The sequence below is a fragment of the Dunckerocampus dactyliophorus genome, chromosome 1, assembly GCF_027744805.1.
Source record: "Dunckerocampus dactyliophorus isolate RoL2022-P2 chromosome 1, RoL_Ddac_1.1, whole genome shotgun sequence".
Taxonomy (NCBI): Eukaryota; Metazoa; Chordata; class Actinopteri; order Syngnathiformes; family Syngnathidae; genus Dunckerocampus; species Dunckerocampus dactyliophorus.
The window spans coordinates 34,270,346-34,294,124 of record NC_072819.1 but is presented as its reverse complement, the minus strand read 5'-3'; the positions used below and the strand labels follow the sequence as shown (position 1 = coordinate 34,294,124).

The 23,779-nt window shown below is 40.0% G+C and overlaps 1 protein-coding gene across 5 annotated transcripts in view; it reads right to left on the bottom strand.

Annotated features, from left to right (window-relative positions):
- Nucleotides 1-23,779, bottom strand: part of cacna2d3a (calcium channel, voltage-dependent, alpha 2/delta subunit 3a) — a 166,391-nt gene that overhangs the window by 66,465 nt on the left and 76,147 nt on the right. For all 5 annotated transcript variants that reach the window (XR_008566413.1, XM_054755462.1, XM_054755547.1 and 2 more), the window contains 4 exons: nt 23,515-23,589; nt 15,877-15,966; nt 15,266-15,379; nt 8,520-8,598 (listed from right to left, as the gene is read on the bottom strand). Coding sequence is in view for 4 of the 5 variants with exons in the window: in XM_054755462.1 (XP_054611437.1) it covers nt 8,520-8,598; nt 15,266-15,379; nt 15,877-15,966; nt 23,515-23,589 (358 nt within the window). In the remaining variant the exon portion in view is untranslated. The remainder of the gene's footprint in view (nt 1-8,519; nt 8,599-15,265; nt 15,380-15,876; nt 15,967-23,514; nt 23,590-23,779) is intronic.

The following is a 23,779-nucleotide window of genomic DNA, read 5'->3' as shown; positions in this document are numbered from 1 at the left end:
TAACAAAAAGTGTTTGCTAGGTGGAAAAGTACAACTCAAGAACTAGACAAAAATACAAAGTACAAACAAAAACTAGGTGAAATACAAGAAGCTAACTAGCAAGGCTGGGCAGGGCAAGGCAAGGCAACGCAAGGCTTAGGAACCTGGTTGAGCCCGATTATGAATTGCAGTACAGGAGTCAAGCGGGCACAAAACATAGTAAACAGGAAATACATACATAATAAGGGCGCAGAATATAAAGTGGCACCTAATCCTGACCGAACTATGATAAATACAGTACTATACTCTCAAACTTGACCTGGAAGTGAACCATGTAATATTTTTCTTCTGATGCCCAGACACTGGGATCCAGCTATTCTTCCACCAGATAGTTGGGTGACAAGACATACGCACGCACACAGCAGCGACTCAAATCAAGACACAAAACAAGCTGCCTCTGTGTAGCAGCATCATTCATCACAGGGCTGAGTGAAGAACGACCAGTCCCTCTGGAGGCCTAAGGGCGTCCTTCGGGCTGAGCCAGCAGGGAGAAGGGGATGAATCCTCCCTGCTTTCAGTGACATGGTACACCTGTCATTTGTACAGGCCAGGAGAGCAGCAGGAAGATCGGGTCAGGATGAGAGTATGAATATGTTGTTAATGGACTTCTTTTTGGTTCATCAGGTCCGTGATAGCAACAATACACAACAAGGTGTAAAATGCATGCATAAATTCATCTGTCCTTAAATTACACTTCAATTATATTGCTTTATTCTCACTTAAGTACATTTGTAAAATTTGCATGGTGTAGAATATTGTATCGTTGTAGGATTGGCCATTGCTGTTATGAAAATACAATTTGAGGGCGCTGATAAATAGTATTCCTGAATGGTTTTCCTCACTTGTACAGTGAGGGACTTGGTAGTGTAATGCAAAGCTTTATAGACAGAAGTGAAGTTTGATTTCCCTTACAGTATGTCTATGCAGGGTTCCTCTATGTGCATCAGTTGCCTCCCAATGTGCTAAAATGCTTCATATAGAGCGACAGAGTTCCAGTTCTATACTCCAAATGGATTGAACATGCTCTTGTCGAGTTAACCAGGGTGTTATTATGTTGATGGTTTTATTACAGCGACGGTGATATCAGCAGTATGACTATAGTTTTTTTTTTTTTTTTTTTTTTTTTTACAATGATGTGCATTACAGTAATTATCATTCTGTTCACTATCATGGATAATCGTTTTCATTACTACAATTATGTGTGATTGTTTCAATGCAGTATTGTCATTGTGATCACTATCATAATTCATCATTTCATGACTACTATTATGTGTGACTGTTTCAATGCAGTATTGTCATTGTGATCACTATCATAGTTCATCATTTCATGACTACTATTATGTGTGACTGTTTCAATGCAGTATTGTCATTGTGATCACTATCATAATTCATCATTTCATGACTACTATTATGTGTGATTGTCATTGACAGCGTTATCATTGTGGTTGTTGATATTGTTTTGTCCTTTGTCCTTATGTCCTTGTTCGTCTTTATAGTTGTCACAGACATTTATTTGCTGATGTTGTTCTGTATGTTACTGTTGTTCTGTTCTTGTTGTCACAATTGTTGTTGTTGCTGCCAAAAAAGAACATGCTCTTGTCACAGAAGTCGGTAAATTGTAATTAGATCCAGTGCAAGATTTTTATTAAAATACTGTATATAAACTGACACAGACATTTGTGTTTGTGGTTTTACATACCTTGGAATATTTCCATTAATCCAGGTCATTGTATTCCCATGGCACGGAATGAATCGCAACTGGAGTGTTCAGGTTGTCTTAAAAGACGTTTTGCCTCTCATCTAAGAGGCTTCGTCAGTTCATTGTCAAAGACTAGGTAGGAGAGCTCTAGTCTGAGGGGAGGGTGGAGGATCCAAAATGTTTATCTTCTAAGGTAGAAACACACCACAAACAAGAATGGTTTCACTCTTATGTAGTGCAAAAGGACATTTGTCCAACCAGACAGTTGGCCAAAAGTGGCTGTTATTTGTTCGAGGCTAAATTATTGAATCTGTTAGGAAGCCCTCCACGGCCTTTCAGTTTTATTCATTTACGGTAATCTTATTTATTACCTTATTTTATATTGGAATGTTACTCTACTATGTTTATGCTAATGTTTTCTTATATTTTCCCGCCATATTTGGTGGACTTTTAATATTCTGAAGGGCCAAAGGGGTGAGTTTGGGAAGATCTTGGAACGGATTAGGCTTTTTACATGTATTTTACGCTTCGTATAACATAAAAACCCTATGACATAAAGGTTCTCGGAACGGATTATTTATGTTGTAGGGGGTGTCTACTGTATGTCTAAAATATAACACATATTTAGAGTTATTTCACATGCTTTTGGTAATTACATAATTCCACATGTGTTCATTCATAGTTTTGAGAATCTACAATGTGAATAGTCACAAAAATAAAGAAAACGCATTGAATGAGAAGGTGGCTCCAAACTTGTGGCCTGTACTGCATTCCTCACTGCACTGGACAGTATACACCATATTGTTTTTCTGGGTATTGGTTGTCCAGTCTTTGAGGTGTACCAGCCTTTGTCTGAGGATGTTACCAAGTTTGAAGTGTACAGGAATGAAAAAATTAGTTAAAAACTGCCTTTGTCAGATAGGCCTGATATATACGGAGTGACAATGTAGCATCTGTCACTCTATTATTCCTCATCCACATTAAGCAGCTCTCTGCATTCTTTCATCCCCAATGATGTTCAGCTTGTTCTTGACAATTCCGAGTAGCACCTACTACTTGTACAACAGTTGGCTCAAGTCAGTATCGAGGTCTTGGCATTCTGCCCCGTCACTTACATTCGGCACAAAAAAATCTCATTTGGGGTAAGTCTCTACCTTAGAGGATGAGTACTTTGGATCCTACATTGCTAACTCCCAGAAAAATAAATAAAGGACATCTAGCCCGCCAACCCAATTGTGTTTCTTTATTGCCATTTTTATTTGTGTGAAATATTTTTTTACATTACTGGACTCGAATCTGAATTTAATTGGATGCCTGAGTAATAATAAACAAATTAATTTTTTTGTGCAAAATAACAGAATTAACAGAATAAAGATATATATTTCTTAAACAGTCTGGCTTAGCTTAAAACAGACAGGACATCATTTTGAGGACAAAACATAATTATTATAATGACAACAAGGCAGAAAATTGCAAGCCAGAAGAGTTGTTAAATGACACTTTGAAAAAGTGAGCTAGCATTGGTACTACTGGTAAGTTAGCATGAACCGTGTGAAGAAGATAACTTTCTCGTTGGACAAAAACAAGCTCTGAACTAACCCCAAGTTTCTTTTAAAAATGTCACTGCTAAAAAAGTCACATACTGTAACTCTAGATAGCTAGCTAGCTGCCGGCAAGTTGAGGCAGAGTGACAGTTGAGGCAAAAGGGAATAAGTAAATATGTCAGAAAAGTGGAACAAACAATATGTTAGGTGAGCATTATTTTGTTGTCATTTTTTGTGATGTCACTTCCTGTGAGGATGGACTGAATAGAACTCTGCACTGATCTCAAAGATTTGGACTATTTTGGCACTTTCCCAGACCACAGATCATCACTGGCTTGAATACTTGAATACTACTACAAGTGCTGATAATCGCACTGTTGCTAACGTCAGAACTTCAGGTGTTGACTACCTTTTTCTGTTGTTGACTGGAAAGGACGTACATAGCAAGAGGTCTGCTGTCTATACTTGAGTTTTGTTGGTGCTTTCCTGACTAAACTTTGGGAACACAAGATCAGAACAGATTGCTCACACCCTCAAGTTGAACTCAGACAGGCGAGAGTTACAGATTGTTTGAAATAAACGAATTACAAGTACAGGTGCTGGCAGGTGGAAGCAAGCCAAGCTAATCGGATAACTGCTCAAGTTCAAAGCGGTTGCCTAGCAACATTGCCAAACAAAAAGCAAAACGATACCAGTCCTGGAAATCCAGAATCAGAATCAAGATCAGAAACAAGATAGAAATAAGATAGAAATAAGATAGATAGAGGTAAGTTACCTGCTAACACAGACTGGAAATGTACAACAGCCTCAAGAAGAGATTCTCGGTGATCCATGATGAAGTCAAAAACCTTAAGGAGGACAATAGAGCACTGCGCAAGGATACCAAGGCACTACGAGATGATATCAAGGTACTACAAGATGATAATACTGCCTTGCGCGTTGCTTTAAAGGAGATAAAAACCCTTTATACTGTTTGTCTCAGAACTGGAAAGATCTATATCCGCCTTGTCTAGGATTATAAAATAATTCTCAAATCTTTCTGGTTATAAGGTAAACCGGTCCAAGTCAGACACATTGCCTTTGACAGCCCACTGTCCATCAAATAAACCAGTGGCCAAAACAAGGAATTAAATATTTGGGCATTTTATTTCCCTGTTGTTTAAAATATTTGATAAAAGTCAATTACAAGCCAGTAATGCAAGATTTCTTGTGATATTAACAGATGGATAGCACTTAATTTATCCTTGATAGGTAAAGTAAATGCAAAAAGGTATTATCTTCTGCAGTGCCCCCTGAAAGGGCCCCACACTTGTTTAAAATAGAAATATTTATATTCAATTCAATTCATCCACTTCAAAGTATATCTACCAAATTGAATGATAGAGTCAAGCAAGCCCATCTAGGCTTGATGTTTATCATAAACAAAGATCAAAAGTATATGGCCCAACCATCAGTTATGCATTAATAAAACACCTATTTTGTGGCAAGAGTGGCTGGATTAAAGCATTTCTACTTTCAATGATTTGTAAAATCATGGAATATTAAAATTATTTGAGGAAATAGTAGAAAAATATAAAATCTATAAAGGTAATTTATTGAAATAATTACCATTCGGACATCTTTTGTCTGGAGTTTTTATTGTACCTCACTTGGCCCCTGTGAGTTCTTTAATCATGTTATTTTAAGATATAAAAAAGGCAATGTTAATACAGACTTTTTAAGTGATGCTTCTCTTAACGTAACTAGGATGATATGGGAGAAGGAATTAAATCTCACAATAGATAAAAACAGTTGGGACGGGACCTTTAAAAAGATCAAAATAATGTCAAGAGATGCTAGAGTGCGCCTCATACCATTTTAAATTTTGCATTGACCCCTCTGAGACTGTTCCATCTGGGGCTAAAAGAAGCACCAAATTGTTGGTGCTGTAATCAAGGAGAAGGAAGTCTGGCTCATGACTTATGGTTTTGCAAAGAAATTCAGAAATTTTGGGCACAAATACATACAAATTTAAGTAAGAGTACAGACACACGGATCCCATATAGTCCTAGATTATGTGTTTTAGGAGATTGTTCTGTTTTAATTGGACAAGATAAAAATGTTAAGAGTTGGATTCAAGCAAGTGACGTGATTGCTAGACAAATCATTCTTAAAAACTGGAAAAAGGAAGGACAACCATTTGTTCATGAGTGGATGATGGACATGTGGGTAAAGTTGCAGCTTTTGAACGAATGTCTTATAAGCAATTACGGCGTGTACCATATTAGAAAATGGAGAAAATATTTTGAATCTGTGTGACGTTTTGTAATCATCTTGTAGACAGGAATATATTTAGATTGATGATGATTAATACTTAAATACTTAAATACTTGGTGTTTATTTCATTCAGAGTGATTACAAGGAGAATACAGTAAAAGTGTATAGTGTTTGATATAGGTTTAGTTTAATAAATACAATTCATGAGAATAATGGAAAAGAGGATAAAGCAGTGATTGGAAACAATTGTTAAAAGCACTGTAACATTGTATTTTGAGTTCATTAAGGTATGTGCTCATACAGTAACATGTGTATTGTGTTTTGTTTATTGTAATACTGTAAAGAAAGTTGTTAGTACGTGATGAGACGTGTGCAGACACATATCACACAGTTGCCCATGAATAACCTATATTTTCCTGTTTTGCAGCCTTTGCAAAAATATGTTGCACAGGAGATGAGTTGGCCCATCATTCTCTGCAGTGTTACAATAACCATAACCAACATTTGTAATGGGCAGAAAAAGAGCTTCTGACAACGGAAATGCAATTAATTGCATTTGAAAAACAATTAATTACACAATACAATTTACAGTTCCACATTTTCAAAAAGGAGTAGGAAGAAGGAAAGCTTATTTATTATTTATTTATAAGCTTATCCTACCCCCAATCCGTTTTGCATCAATTGCAATTCATTTATTCACTTCCTGTATTCAAAATGTACTCTTTGCTAGTTAAAAATACATGGGAAACTGATAAGGTAATATAACAATGTGGTAAAATAGAATGTCAAGGGTCTTGTCACCGTACATAATTTATATAACAGTCATAATGAATAGGAATAAATATATAATAATATTTTAAAAAATAACAGATGGAAATGTTCATTGTTGAGAGAAACATAGTTGGATAATGGGTTAGTACAGACAATGTACTCACAAAAAATGAAGAGTTAGTAACAAGTGTAGTGGTGATTAGAAATAGCATTGGATGTGTTTCAGGACTCTTCTTCTTTATACTTTGTAAACATCAACTGTTTGTACTGTTTCTTGAAATCGCTCATTTTAGTGCATTATTTGAGTTCCTTACTCAGTCCATTCCATAATTTGATCCCACATACTGAAATGCTGAAGTTTCTTAGTGTTGTTCTTGCGTACAAATGTTTTAAGTAAAATTTTTACCTGGATTTTGCCATGGTTCTCCTCTCTTGTTAAGAAGAATTCTGTGACATTTTTGGGTAGCCGGTTGTTTTTTGCTTTATGTATAAATTTAGCTGTTTGAAATCAGCAAATTTGAATAATTGTGATTTTAGAAATAAGGATAAGCGGCACAGAATATGGATGGATGGATTTTAGAAATCGTGGATTTGTATGTTCTGTGTAGGAGGCATTATGGATGAGCCTAAATGATCTTTTTTGCAGTACATTTAGCAAGTGAAGTGTATTTTTATAGTTATTTCCCCATATCGCCACACAATAAGTTAGATATGGTAATACCAGAGAGCAATAGAGAGTATGGAGTGATTTTTGGTCAAGGACAAATTTTGATTCAGTATTGAATGACATATTGATATATTTAAACTTGCAGATGTATATTCTCCGAGCTTCACATACTGCTTCCTGTTTGCTAGGTAACTTTTAAGCCAGTTCAAAACTAACCCTCTCACTGCATACCTTTCTAGTTTTATAATTAGGATGTTGTGATTAATTGTATCGAAAGCTTTTGTCAGATCCATAAATCCTGCAGCTGCACAATTAATTTGGTGCAAATTAATTATCAGTAATAGACATGGAGAAGGGGTAGGATGAAATAAGCTGCGCTTCTTCCGACCCCTTTTCAGACATGTTGAATTGTGCAAAAGTACCCATGTGATGTTCCTTAACGTAACATGTTAAGCATGTCCGAAACAAATAAACCATACCATACAATGTCACTGGCATCGATTGGCTTAGCCTGTAGCAACCTGTTGCGAAGCTGTTGTCAATGGAATCCATTGACATTTTACAGAATGTTTTCGATTCTCTCAGTGTGTTCTTTTTCAATATGGAATGCATTTTTTGTTTCTAAATATGGGACAATTCAGTTTTTCATGGGGTGGTTGGCAACCCTAAACCTGCACCATCTCCTCAGACAAGAGCTGTCCTATCTAGTCTTTGAGCACAAACTGAAGAAGCCTGCTCGATGAGAGGTGAAACATCTTGTAAGACAACATGCACAGTCCAGTTGCAATCGATTCAATGCACTGAGAATACTGTACTTTTAGTGTGCATTGCATCGTTCAGAGAACAGTCTATATTCAGTGTTATAGTATCTATGTCAATGCAAATTTAATATCAGACCTTATTAGTTTGCGTACAGAATATGTGCCTACTGTTTTGGTTGGTGAACATATAATGTATAACTGTCCAATATTGAGCCTGCCAAAGCCTGCCATGAATCAGTTTGACATGATCACAGTTCACACATACAGGCGCATAAGGCCCATCATCACTCCAAACACCTTCAAACTGACAGGGAGATTTCTCTCATTTCACACTTATGCAAAACTGACATCCATGTCACCTTATCAGCACGCACATACTGTATAGCTTAGTGGCCTCTTCATAAGTCATATATTATTGTGGCCACTGAGTACTTGTCTGTCTCATCAAAAGCAGCTTCGGTGTCACAATAATCTACATTTAAGGTAAATATAGAACCTGACGAAAAGTTCTCTATACGCACTGTCACAACCATGACGACACACATAGCCAGTGCCATGTATAAAATGTTTTGTGACAGATCCTCACTTTCCAGTTTGTTAGGTGCTGCTAGCCAAACACCAGTCGGCACACTTGTCACACAAGCATGAACACACATCAATGCTCAACATCCAAACAATCACGACATTGACCAATGTTTTGACCATCTGATGGCAACATGCTGCAAATTCTCTTTGCAAAACATATTTAAAGAGGTGAAAAAAAGCATGTGTGTTGAGCCCACCTTTGTTAGCACATGCCATCCATTTGAGATTATCTGCAAAAGCTGACTCTCGACCAATCAGGTAAGGAAATATGCGGACCTGCAAAAAACAGCAGATAGCATCCGTCAGTCATCCTAATCACATTTTGATGGGACTCACTGAACCAACATGGATAAGATAATGCTGTCAAACCAAGGCAGAAGGTTCACTTTTTATCTGCAAGTGATTAGCAGGTCCTTTCTATTCTATTCCTATTTCTAATAGCTTGATTTGTTAAACACTACTTTAAATTTAGTTTAATCGACTCAACGCGGTTATGTCAAGAGTTTTATGCTCCATCAAGAAGACTCTCACGACTCTCTGCTGCCAAATCCATTTTGTGCCCTGCAGAGATACTGTAAATCAGTTGTGGCAGGTAATGATGGCAGGTGTTTTTTGTGTGTATACATGCATTGCCAGATTGGACCAGATGCAAGCTTCTAGGGGTACAGCTGCTATAGCACCCAAGCCTGTATTTTTCACTGCCTTTCTTTACCCTAACGGCATGTGCCTGTTTTTGTGTCCATGTGCTGGTGTGTCTACTAAATGAGACTCAACTTGAATGAGTGTGTTTTTATCCTATTTTGAATGGCTGCACTCAAAAGAAGTGTCTGGATGTTACAAAATACATCATTTTTTTATTAGATGCTTTTCCTTCAAAGCTTTACCTCCATGATTTGACACTGAGTTATATACTGTATTTATTTCCCTGCTACTATGCAGTGTCTTATTACAGCTATAGTGCACGAGAGTCAAAACTGGTTTGGATATTGATGATCATTATCAGCTGTAGTGAATTTAATTCCGAATAAAAGTAGTTAATGACATATTTCACCATCTGGTCAATAAACACTTGCCATTTATACAAACTTGGAGCATTTGGATTACAATGTCGAAGTGACACACAAAGTTCAGTATGTGTGCAGCTGCGCCATGGAGGGCTATGAATAAGAGGTGCTGTGTTTTCCTCTCTGGTAGTCAAGAGGTCAAACTACAGGAGACTGCTTATTAAACATTAAAGAGGTTCACAACAGTCAAAGTACTGCAGAGTTACTTTTGCATGCACTGCATGCAATCCTCAACCTACCTGAATGCACACGTTTGACAGAGAAATACTAACACACAAGCTGGGCAAACAAGAATACAAACTCAGATATTTACAACATAAATTAACCTGAAAAAATCTCAGAAGGAGGTTTTCTCCTGGAACTGTGGACAAACTCTGCAATCTCGGTAGGGTCCTTGAGGGTGCATGGGAGTTTGCGCAACCAGTCAGTCAGTCTACATGTGTTTTGTGGACTTGGAGAAGGCATTTCACTGTGTTTCTTGAGGAATCCTGTGGGGACCACTCTGGGGGTACATGGTACCAGACCGCCTCATTCAGGCGGTTCGCTCCCTGTGTGAATTGGTCCGCTTTGCCGGCAATAAGTCAGACTTGTTTCCAGTGAGGGTTGGACTTCGTGTGGACTGCCTTTTGTTACAGATTCTGTTCATAACCTTTATTGAAAGAATTTCTAAGGCGTTGAAGGGATGCTGATTGTTGGTTGCAGGATTGTGTGTCTGCTTTTTGCAGATGATGTGGTCCTGCTGGCTTCATCGGGCCATGATCTTCAGCTGTCAAAATCAGCACCTCCAAGTCCGAGTCCATGGTTCTCGTATGAAAAAGGGTGGAGTGCAATCTCTGTGTCAGGGATAAATAAAGTATCTATCTATCTGCCTGTCTGTCAGTACAGTGCTATAGCTATTCATGTGAGAACGGAAGTGATTTTGGTTACTATCGAGAAAACCATGGAAGTTGCTAGATATCAGCTCTTAAATTAAACTCTTATGAGCTATATTTGTTATCATCATTATATTTGTCCAAACAAATGTACCTTTAGTTGTACCAGACATTAAAATGGATCAATAAACTGAAGAAACAAGGGTGGTCTAATAATTGACATGACATGACTGTACAGTCCTACTCTAACCTATGGTAGTAAACAAAAGGACATGATCACGGGTACAAGCGGGTACCCGTGAGTGGCAGAGATAGGGTGAAAAGCACTGTAATCCGGGAGTACAGCCGCTGTTCCTCCGCAGTGAGAGGAGCCAGATGAGGTAGCTTAGGCATCTGGTCAGGATGTCTCCCTTACGCCTCCTTGGGGAGGTGTTTAGGGCACGTCCAACCGGTAGGAGGCCTCCCGGAAGGCCCAGGACATATTGGAGAGACTATGTCTCTCAACTGGGCTGGGAATTAATCAGGATCTCCCGGGAGGCAGCCGTGGAGAGGAAAGTCTGGATTTCTCGTCTTAGGCTGCTGCCCCCGCAACCCGACCTTGAATAAGCGGAAGAAGATGAGTTAAACTGATGTGATTTTGCAATGCCTGACAATACGTCTGTTATGTTTACGAAATTAATGGGTGGTATAAAGAGTTTTCAGGTAACGTTATGATGGAAATGTTATTACGAGATAATCACAAGTAATTTTCCATCTTGAATCAGATTTGGCACATATTTGATTCAGCATTGTTGATTACTGACTGTATTTTATTACTATACTTAAAAGTAATGGTTTAGTTGACATGCAAAACAATTTACATTGCATCACATTTAATTAAATAATTTTTAAACATGAAAAGGAGTAGAATGAAGCAGACCTTCTCCGTTTTTCAGCAATTACTGATAGTTCACTTCCTGTGTTTAACATGTACCAGTTTACCAATTTTTAACAATTAATGAAAAGGATGAAAATGCTTGGTACAGTTGTTTGAGCTTGTGGATAGCTTGTTCAGTCATATCGACAGATGAAAAGTCATTAGATGATAATGACAATATAACAGATAGATGACAAACTGATGCTAAACAAGTCCAAACACAATAACAGCCAATCAATGTCCACTTCAGGGTGTGACTGACTATTGTTTTCCACCCCCAACAACTTAAGCTCAATCAGCCCAAAGCATAAAAACAGATTTTGATTTATTTTTAAAAAGGCAACTCTCACACAGAAACAGTAAAATTAGACATACTGTAGTAAGAAAAGTAACAATAAATATGTAATTAATTCATCTCAATTAATGGTTTAATTTCACACCCCGAGTTTTTTATGATTTGGCAGTGATTGAACTCTGCAAAAAATAAGCAAGTTCTCAGTGCACCTCAACTATAAATTTTGACTCCCTTGTCAGGTTTTTAGTCAGCAGGTTCGAAGAACATGTCTTGTAACAGGCGGTCGTTAATGCCTTACCAATTGATCAGGTAATAAAAGGCAATCAGAGCTAAAGGAAAACAATGTAGAATATAATATTACAATTAAAAATAAAGAAAGATCCATCCCTCCATTTTTTCTGCCGCTTATCCTTATTAGGGTCGCGGGGGTATGCTGGAGCCTATCCCAGCTGACTTCGGGCGAGAGGCCGGGTACACCCTGTACTGGTCGCCAGCCAATCACAGAACTAAAGAAAGAGATAAATAAAAGTAAGCATTACCAAATAAAAAGTAAAAGCATAAAAGTTTAGATGAGTAGTTTGTGTCCTTTTAATTAATAAGGTGTAAGGAAGTTTGGAATGATGATATCAGAATCTGTGGTTCAGTTTTCTTCGTCTTCTTCCTTATACCTTCTGACCACATCGTTTATGTGTGTACCTTGGTCCATGTCATCCATCTTCAATCTCAATTCCTCGATGATTCGATCCATTGCTTCAATACCTTATTCAAAGCTTGTCATACATCACTGTGCCTTGTTGTCTGTTTGCAGTGCTTTACTTTACTTAAGATACCTGATTTCTTGCTTTCGCTGGGGGATTGTTTTGTCTGACATATGCATCCAGTCATCTGGTCTTGTTTGTTTATGTGGCACACTTGAAAATATGGTGTCCACATAGATTTAATTTAGTGTTTATTGAGGTCAAACATGCTATATAAATGCGCAGAATTTGTTAATATTTCTGAAATGTGGTGGTTGTATGTATTGTTGACATTAGTGGAAGTGGATTTGCAGTTTGTGTTGTACAGCGTGAGGCTGAACCTTTGTGTCTCTTCAGTTCCGGCAGGACCCTTATACGGAGACACTTCCTGTGTTGCGTCAGACGCAATCTGCATGGGAACGCGACACGTCATCCTCATTTTGCTGTTCTGCCTGCATTTCCATTCAGGTCGGTAAATTGTCCAAAAACAACAGAATAAGTCTACAGTATATAAGTACTTGTGTTCATGTTAGAATGTATATTGTGAAACTATCCGCTGATTTAATTCGGTAAAATAAGTGAAAGTTAGAGAAAGTTTGTCGTAAAACATCAAAGGCATAGCCGCTGCTCCATGTACTCGAACTGGCGGGAGATAGAACTCTTGGTTAGATCGCTACCCAGTGGAACTGCGGGGTATTGCAATTGTCATTAAAAATGGGATAATAGCGACAGTATTTGTTTAGAACATTTAAAATAGTGCAAGTGTGTACATAAATATGTTACAAGAAAAGTTACCATGATACATAATCATATTTTGTGAGGAATATTCCAGTAACCTGTGGGATTACAGATGTTTATGTACAAGTGTGAACATTTAAGAGGATATATGTCATAAGTACGCATGTCATAGAATGCATTAAAAGGGTTATTAGAACAAGTAAATACAATTAATGGTAATTTGTTGGTCACAAGGGAATTAGATTATATGGAAATGTACAAGTAATGTTAAAGTGATAAATGAACTTGTTAAAGTGATAAGTGATTAAGGACAGAAATGCAAATAACTGGAATGACTTGAAAGATATGTATGTTGTACATGACTTTTGTGTTTGTTGAATAATGAGATGCAATCTGAAGGGAAGGGAACGCTACACGTCGTCCTCATTTTGCTGTTCCGCCTGCATTTCCATTCAGGTAATTTGTCTGCCTTATGGTGCCCACCTGTAACATTTATCTAATCAGGTCATCTTTTTGTTTGTTGATCTCATCACTATTTCTGATATTGAGGCTGACTTCACCTCTTAATCCATGCTGCCGATCTTTCTCTTCCTCTGTCATATTCCTGTCTTTCTGGTGCCTCCTCTGTGGGCTCCTCGGACGTTTCCTCTGAGCCGGTTGGGCTTTTCTGGCTGAGAGGTGCTGTTTTTAGTTACGTTGTGTTGCATGTTGCTGAGCAACTGCTTTGATCATTGCTGGTGAGCGACGATTAGCTTGTCTTGCTGGGGGATACCAGCAATCATAGCTTGCTTAATGCAACAAATCTGTGACGTGCGCCTGACAAGGTTCAAGCTGTGGATGTCAGCAAGCTATCCTGTTCTTGTGATTAAGAACTGTAGCCTAAAAATCTCTGAAACGATCCAAATTTGGAGTGAGAGTGAAGCTTTTCACTTAGATGTCTTTTCTTTTTGCCTGAAGTGACAAATGCTTTTTTTCAACCATCATAGATTATGGTCTTTGGTACATTAATTAAAAACTTGATTTTGGTCCGTAAACATTAAATTCACTTGAGAACTAGTGCAAGGACACAGTGGCTTTACAAATGGCTTTGTAACCTTTCCCAGACTCATATAATCTCAGTTATGTTTTAACAGGGGGGCAATCACTTTTTCACACAAGGCCATGTAAGTTTGCATTTTTTCCCCTTCAGATTTTTTTCCCCTTGATAATCAAAAGTTTCATTTGAAACTGCATTTTGTGTTCAGTTGTGTTGTCATTGACTAATATTTATAAATTTGTTTGATGATCTGAAACATTTAAGTGTGACGAATATGCAAAAAAAAAAAAAAAAAAGAAATCCGGAAGGGAGCAAACACTGCAGTTGCTTCTTTTTGGCTGTTTTTATATCTTATAAAAATAGATAATTTATATCTAACACAGAAAAGAGAAAGACGTGTGTTCATGTCTCACATAAGGATTGTCGATAATGGGCAAAATTCTAATGGGCATTTAAGACTTCTGACATACTTGGTGTGTTGCTCAAGGTTTGAGGAAGGGTGATTGATATATAAAACCAGCAGTAGAGGGAGAGAATTTGTAGACTGAAGACATCTATTATCAGCAGGGCATTTTACAAATGGAAGTATCGAGGAACCTTGTCCCCTCTTCTCACAGTCAGAAGTGGGTGGCAGGCGTATTAGGGGAGGTTCACATTTTCACAAGGGACTCCCAAACCCACATAGAAACATACTGTATAGCAAGATGCATTATTACAGGTAAAGGATCATTAATAAGGAACTACATGTTACAGCTTCTACCCTTGAGTTGCTGCCAAGATTAGGCCAATGTTATAGGACTTTTTGAACTAATCAAAGTGTATGTCAACACAAACATAATTACACACCTTAACGAACTAGACTTTATGGTCAATGTCTCCCTAAATACTTTATTACTGAGGAAATTAGAATAGGGATCACAAGTTTTGTTCACAAACCACATGACCACATGTTGGTATTTTAGTTAAACAGGTTTTGTTTCGCCACTGGTAAAATATAGTTCAAGGGGCTGAGGGTAGCAGCTGTGAGCGGCACATTTTTGTATTTTGTAAAGTTAAATCTCAATGGTCATTTGTAAATCAAAGCACTCCCACCCATTGAAATCCCCACATCTCCCCACAAATCCCCACATCTCTTGTGAAAGAAGATTATTATTATTACATCATTATTTTCTGACATTTTTGTTTTATTTTTGCTGGCTCGTTCACCAGGGGCCAACCAGATCCCTCAGGTTTAAACTCAAATTCTGGGATAATATGCTGGTATGCTGTGTGAAAAATACTCTACCTTCCTGTCTGGCCAGTTGTACTTGGCAAAGATGGCATCATATGTGTCCACTGCTCCATCTGTCACCAACATTATGGCCTGGCTACACTCACTACCCCTCCCAGTCTCGTTGAACTTGGAAGACAAGGAGCATGTGAGAAGCGAGGACAAAAAGAGAGGTACTTGAGGTTGGCAGAAACAGCACGCAGCTACTCTTACACCATAAAGCAAATAATATCAATTGAAAATCAATATGCAAAATAAAAGCTTGAAGATGATTCTCTTTGCAGTATGTAATGCATCGTAAATTAACTTGTGTGCACTTTTTGAAAACTGATATAACAGCTTGGTTACTCTAATGACATTGGTCGTGCCAATACTACTACGATAAGATTACTTCAATTCAGTGTGTAACATGCATGTTAGAGAACACAAGAAAAATTATAATGTTTACAAGTATGAGTGTGATTACATTTTCATAATGAACAAATGTCAAGAAAGTAAGATTTGTTCAGAGTCTCATTCATATAATTTTGCATGCTTAATATTTAACTGCAGTATAGTCATTGAGTGTGAGCATCAATATGTTGGTGTGTCTGTGTGTAGTGATAATACATTGGTATAGCACTTACCTCACTGAGAAGATTGAAAGCCTCACTTAACGCTATGTCTAACATTCCGATGCCTTGAGCAAACAGCTTGTCCAGGTGCTCCCTGAAATGCTGGAAAAACAGTTGAGGGAGTCAGTGGTGCCAAAGGGGGAGTGGATGTAAGAATCAGGAAGGCCGATCAATTTTAAGGCAATTGATGAAATCATGAAAGTCAGAAGACAATGGAAAAGCATGTGAAAATGTGCTGCATTTCCAAAATACATACCAAGGCTGCCTCACTGGATGAACTTAAATGATTTATACTAATGATGGGTCAGCCTCTAAAGTTAAATAGTTCTGAGTTAGACCAAATGTTTCCAGAAAAATATGTTAAATGTATGAGTTAGACAAGCCAGGCACACACAACTATAAATACAGTGGATCCCCGTCCATTTGTGATTCAGCATTCACAGCCCTGCAAATTTGCAGATTTTTGGTTTAAAAAAATGTTGTTTTTTTTCTTTTTTTTCACTGAAAATAGGCCGTTTTTTTCCATCCATCCGATCCATTTTCTATGTCGCTTATCCTCACTAGGGTTGCAGGGGTATACTGGAGCCTCTCAGGCTACGTTCACACTGCAGGGTATGATGCATTTTTTTGTTAAAATCGGATTTCTTTATGTGGTCGTTCAGGTTACCAAAAAATGCAACTTGTCACTGTGAACACAAAGCGTCCAGGAAGTGATGTGCGTGCGCAGAAGCATGACATCACACTCATTCCTGTGTGTTTTGCGGAAGTAAACGTTGGTGCAGTGTGTGCTCTCTTTGCATTTGTGGCGGTTTCAATGATTTTGTGCAATGGCAGTCAATATTTTCTAAATCACGTGATTCCCCAGAGGAGATTAAGAAGAAAGAAGACATGAAGAGCGTCTGGGTGGCAAAAGTGGTGGCACATTGCCATGAGCCGCTTCACTGACATTTTTTACTAGCTATCCTGCGTGACAGTTAATTTATGTTGCATTTTTATGCATTAGTTCTGGTCTTAGGCTCTTATTTTGTAATGACTTCCTGTTCTGTTCCATTCTGTTTCTATCTACTTTTACTTTCCTGCTCCGACGCACCGGTATCTGATTTTGTGTTGATTATTTAGTTCAGCCACTGGCATCACTTCTGGGTTGGAGCATTGTTATTGTTACCGTGACTGAACGTGAGTGTTATTTGCTCTTTCGAGTCGCATCCTCCTCCTGCACTACAACTATTATTAAAATATATACTTTTACGTGCAATCGGGTCTCATCTCTGGCATCTTGGGGTCGCCGCCAAAACACCACAATGCCAAGACGCAACAGAATGCTCCAACCACGACATGTCGACCTCGCCCAGGCTCTCGCCTGGAACGTTCCTCCTTGTCACGCCAAGCCGAGGTGCAACTCCCTCTCCACGCTGCTACCGAGTGCCGGCCCATTGTGCAGTTTCCGACAGTCAGCGCATCACGTCAGCACACCTAGCTCCCGCCCCCCTCCTCATCCTCTCCCACCTTGCTCCCAGTGCAAAGCCTAGAGGAGGGCCTCATTCCAATCCCCGCGCCAAGGTGCTTGAAGTTCCCGCCGCCCTCGTCATCTCCCACCTTGCTTCCTGTCCAACGTCAAGAGGGCCACATTCCAATTCCCGCGCCAAGGAACTCTAAGCTCCTGCTGTCCCCCACCTCCGAATCCACGCTGCCCTCGGCGCAACTCCAAGTGGTGAGTTCTCCTCCCACTCCCGCATCTCGGCTCATCAAGCCACAGACTCCCCCAAAGCCCGCCCCACGTCGACTCAAGCCCGTCCCAGCACTGCGCCTCAGCCAGAGGGTCAGAGCGGGAGGAATCAGTGACCCTCCTCCAAGCCCCAGTCCCTCATTAAGGTTACTCTTACCTCCAGTGAAGACATTGTCCACCTTGGTGTTGTGAGTTATTTCTTGAATTCAGTAGTGTCTTTCACCTCCTCTGTCAAAATTCTGGCACTTACAACTTTCTTTGGTTTCATTTTAGATAATTTATATTGCAGTGAAAAGCACAGGAAGGCAGGTACAAGAGGTGAGTGAGGAACACTATTAAATTCAAGAAATAACTCACAGCAAAACACAAAGGTGGTGTCCGTGTTGATCTCACTACCACACTGCGTCTTTGGCAACAATCTTCATTGAAGGTAAAAGTAGCCTCAAATGTTCATTTATCGCTTTCGTTCACTATTTATATGCCTTTCCAATTGTTTTCAAGCATGTCAAACTTTAAAAACATGTTTTGTGTTCACACTTTTGGCTTTCTGGAACGGACTAATTGTATAAATGTACATTATTATTTAGGGGAGAATTTTATTAGGTTTAGAGTCCGTTTCGGACCGTCTGGAACGGATTAATGATGCTAACCAAGGTTCTACAACTAGTAATATTTTTCGTAGTAATGCTTTGTTTTCAAATTTACATCCCATGTGGTCAAGTTTACAACTAACTGCATAACCTCAGCTGATGATGATGTATAAGTCTGCATGTTTTTGATTTTGAAATCATACAGAATAAAAATGCTGTATCAAAAGCATTCGCTGTTTTGTGTTTTGTGTCGCTGTTGTCTGTATTTTAAATTAGATGTTTTGAAGTGCATACATTTAAATACACACTCAAACGAGGCCGAGATAAGAATCTTCCCTGAGCTGGAGAAGAGCAAGGTTTGTGCAATAAAATTTTCCTCTGGGCGTACGTCTCACTTTATTTCTCAAGACATTTTTAGGAGAAATAAATGAGAAACGTTTTTAGACAAAATAAACTAAAATGAGGCTGAGATGAGAATCTACCCTGACCTGAATGAATTATCTCAGCAAAGGAGAAGTGCTCACTATCACAGATTTAGACAGATTTGTGAACAACATTTGAGAAAAATGGTGATATTGTGTGTGTGGAAAAAGTTTTAGATCTTTGAGTTCATCATAAAAAATGGGAGGAAAAAACAAAAGTGTTGCGTTTATATTTTTGTTGAGTGTGTGGATGATATTGCAGATAGATGCGGAGGGTTCTGGAGCTGTTAATAATTTAAAAAGACACTCTTATTGCAAATGCTGATCCAAAATCGGAGGAGAACGTCAATGTCAAGCTAGCAGGAGGGTTTGCAGGAAAAGGGGGAGCGAGCCGTGTGTGAAAAATACACATTTTTATGTGCGTCTCAATTACTCACAGAAAGCAGGGATCGACTGTATTACTTCTCTACCCAAAGCTATGTTTCTTTTTCTGAGTAATTCATCCATATTGTATGCATGTATGAAACACATTTCAAATGTAAGGCTTGGTTTTCAGCCTCTCAACATTCTATAGCGTCATTTTCTGTCTCAATGTGAATACACCTATGAGGAAACATCAGTATTTGTACATTTTTACTTATATACGGTACAATATGTGTTCCTCCTTTTTAGCATCCATGGCCAGCTGCTTCAACAGACTACCCACACTGTAACCGTACCAGACTATTATTTCTCTCCACCTCGACTTTCCACACCCTCTATATTCATCTCTTCAGGTCTTTGGCTCGAGAGGGAGGGGAACTGGCTCTCAGCACTCAGTAGGAGGCCTAAGCTGTGTGACGTTCCTATCAGTGTTTGCTCATTGAAGCACATACGCACACAAACACACACCCACATACACCAGCGGTAACATATTGAGTAAATGCATAAAAACAGCCTCCAGCATCCCTGATCCAGCTCTAAATGGCAAAAGGCACAACCTTTCCTTTAGTGTGGAGGAAAAGGTTAATCGCTTCCAATAAAAAGGCTGCACCCTAGAGCACAGCAAACGTTACCCGCTGCAGCTGAGTGTTACACAGAGATAGCACTTGTACTTGTACATTTGAGTTAACATTCAAATTATGCTTCTAAAACTGTGGGTCACATGCAATTCACAACACCGAAGTATACTAGCATGGTAGATGCAGAAGGCACTCGTATGAGTGTCCGCAAAGTTCTGTGTTGCACTGCTGGCTATGAAATATGCACTGGGCATTAAACAATCCAATGCGATACACAGGTTATGTATAACGTAAACAGTAATAGTGAGTGAGAAGATCATGTTCACACATACTCTAAGAGTTCAACAACTATAAACTATAACTATACTATAACTATAAAAGTTACTGTAGAAGTTCAACAATATATTACTGTAGTATGATTCAGTGTGGTATAAACTACCACATAATTTGGAAAAAACATGTTAATTCTCAAGAGTTAAACATTCACACTTACTGTATGTTATGATATAACATTTTTTTTTTCTGTGCTTGATATCACCACCTTTTTAAAAGGTTCAATCACATGGAAATACAAAAATTGCAGTGACTGTCTCCCTCAGCCCCAACACTTATTTCCTTACGCTCTCCATTGCTGCGACAACACAAGCAGCTGTATTGAATTTGGAGCCTTCATCCACTTCTTGAAAGCATGTTTGCTCTGCTCAACCTTTCATAGTAGTTACTAAATCGCTCTGCTGTGCCCATCTGCCTTTGGATACTTTTTAGAAAAACTGAGTGCTTGTTTTGAAAATGTCAACGTTACATTTTCTGTTGTTGGCTAATTTCTTGCCACATATCAAGCACACGGGTGGGTACGCCAGGGTTATTGGCAGTGAAGGCAAAGGAATACAATATGTCCATTCAGAATTAAGCTGTCTATTTTCTTCTGATATTTTTATTTTTAGGAATGTATTCATGGTTATGGATAGCTTATCACGAGGGGAGCTCTCAAGACAAGACACTCTCAAGATGTCCTTTTCGTGTCTCACTGGTCCCCCTCCCCATTCCCTTGCTCATCCAATCAGCAGTCAGAAGGCAGTGTAGATGCATTGACAGACTTGCGGTGAGTCGGATATTTCAAACTCTTTTGGAAAATGCACATTTCCTCCACTTCATTGTTAAAAAAATCACAGAGCTCAGCGTGAGAGCTGCAGCAAGGAGGCTGCATCCGTCCATCCATCTATCCATCCATCCATCCATCTTCTATGCCGCTTATCCTCAATATGGTGGAAAGTATTTCTTTCAGATTACTATGATGTCATCTAGGAAAATGCAGAGTATTTACTGTGTGTGAATAAAAGTAAATACAATTGATCACAAAATGTTTTCTCATGTAACCCATCCCTGAGGAGCAGCGGGCAGCCTTGGTGTGGCACCCAAGGGCTAAATCCAGAACTTGTATCAGATCAATGAAGCTGAATGAAAATTAACCTTACATGTTTTTAGTTCCTGGCGGGGGGCACAATAGCGAGCGTCTGGTGGCCGGGCCTCCACTCATAGGGCCCGGCCGGCACAGCCCAAAGAGACAACATGATTACCCCCTCCAATGAGTTCACCACTCATGGGAGGGGCCAAAGGGGTCCGGTGAAGAGTGAGTTGCGTGGCAGCCGAAAGCGGGGACCTTAGCGGCCCGATCCTCGACTGCAGAAGCTAGCTTTTGATACATGGAATGTCGCCTCTCTGGTCGGGAAGATGCCTGAGCTGGCGTGCAATGTGGAGAAGTTCCGGTTAGATATAGTCAGACTCACCTCAACGCACAGCAAGGGCTCTGAAACTAGTCCTCTCCAGAGCGGCTGGACTTTATTCCACTCTGGCATTGCTGGCAGTGTAAGGCAACGGACAAGGGAGGCAATGCTTGTTGCGCCCCGGCTCGTGGTCTGTACATTGGAGTTTAACCTGGTGAACGAGTACTGGAGATTGCTCCCTCGGGGGATTCCCTTGTTCTGCTGAGGGACTTCACCGTTCAGGGTGACAGCAACAGTGAGACCTGGAGAGGCGTGTTGGGAGGACACCATTGGTGGACACCAGTTGTCAAGCTGAAGAAGGGGTCCTTTGTGGCCCATGGGACTCTGGAGGCAGCTGGTAGGTACAGGCAGGCTAAGCGGTCTGCGGCTCTGGCAGTCACTAAGGCAAAAACTCGGACATGAGATGAGTTCATAGAAGTCATGGAGAATCATCTGCCGGCTCAGGAGGGGGAAGCAGTGCAAAATCCACACCATGTATGCTGGTGATGTGCTGCTGACCTTAACTCAAGATGTTGTGGACCGGTGAAAGGAATACTTCAAAAACCTCCTCAATCCCACCGACAAATCTTCCAATGAGGAAGCAATGCTCAGGGACTCCACAATGAGCTCTCCTATCTGTGGGGCTGAGGTTGCTGAGGTCGTCAGTCCCCGGGGGTGAGTGAGATCCGCCCGGAGTTTTTTAAGGCCCTGGATGCTGCTGGACTTGGTTGACACGACTATGCAGCATCACCTGGACATCGGGGACAGTGCCTCTGGATTGGCAGACCTATGGTGGTGAAGAGGGACCGGAGGGTATGTTCCAACTATCATGAGATCACACTCCTCAGCCTCCCTGGTAATGTCTTTTCAGGGGTTCTGGAGAGGAGGATCCGTCAGATAGTTAAATCTCTAATTCAGGAGGAGCAGTGTGATTTTCGGCCTGGTCATGGAACCGTGGACCACCTCTACACTCTCGGCAGGGTCCTTGAGGGTGAATGGGAGTTTGCCCAACCAGTCTACATATGTTTTGTGGACTTGGAGAAGGCATTCAACCGTGTTCCTCTGGGAATTCTGTGGGTAGCATTCCGAGAATATGGGGTACCCAACGACCTAATTCAGGCTGTTCGTTCCCTGTATGACCGGTGTCCGAGTTTGGTTCGCAATGCCGGCAATAAGTCAAACTCGTTTCCAGTGTAGGGTTGGACTCCGCCAGGACTTCCCTTTGTAACAGATTCTGTTTATTACTTTTATGGACAGAATTTCTAGGCGCGGCCAGGGCGTTGACGGGTTCCGGTTTGGTGGCTGCAGGATTGGATCTCTGCTTTTTGCAGATGATGTGGTCCTGCTGGCTTCATCGATTCGTGGTCTGCAACTCTCTCTGGATTGGTTCGCAGCCGAGTGTGAAGAGGTGTTAAGCATCTCCAAGTCCAAGTCCATGGTTCTCGCCCAGAAAAGGGTGGCGTGCCATGAGTTTTCTCTGTAGGGTGGCTGGGCTCTCCCTTAGAGATAAGGCGATAAGCACTGTCATCCGGGAGAAACTCGAAGTAGAACCACTGCTCCTCCACATTGAGAGGAGCCAGATGAGATGGCTTAGGCATCTGGTCAGGATGTCTACCGGACGCCTCCCTGGGGAGGTGTTCAGGGCATGTCTGACCGGTAGGAGGCCTCGGGGAAGACCAAAACTAACTGACTTTTTCCCACTTAAGGAAAAAAGGTTAAGAAAAAAGGACAAATTTGGTAAAAAAAAAAAAAAAAAGGTTAGTGAAATGTCATATACTGTATATACTTATGCCATATACTGTATAGCTGTCTATAGGGATGATACATAAATTGACTGGAATCACCGGCAGGCAAGCCCTCATCATGCCTTCAAAGTGCTGCCCTAGTTTTCACCCATCAGCTGTTGTATGCAGATAACTGTTTTCACGGTTTTCTCCTATGGAATGTAATATCCGCTTGGATCCAGAGTGTGCGTGTGTTAATATGAAAACATGAATTCTTCTGGTAAATTGCAAATTCTTGGTTATAAAAGCTTGGTGAGTATGTGGGAGCTATGTCCACTAAAGGTTTGACAACGTGTATTTATGATTATTTTTAATTTCAATCAATAGAAAACATCTCATGAAAGAACAACAAAGAACAACTCACATCTTTGTTGGCGACATCAGCTTGGACCAGCGTTCCATTCAGGCACGGCTCCACGTAATGCAGTTCCTCGTTGTACTGAAACAACATAAAACGGTGGTGTCAAACTCGTGCCATGGAGGGCCGAGACACAGCAGGTTTTCTTTCTAGCTGGTCACTAAAGCAGGTGATTTTAATGAGCAACACCTCCATCAATTTGAGGGAAGTAGCGCACCAATTAATTCACTTGCTGGAGAAACTGGTTGGAGAGAAACCGTGCAGTGTCTGG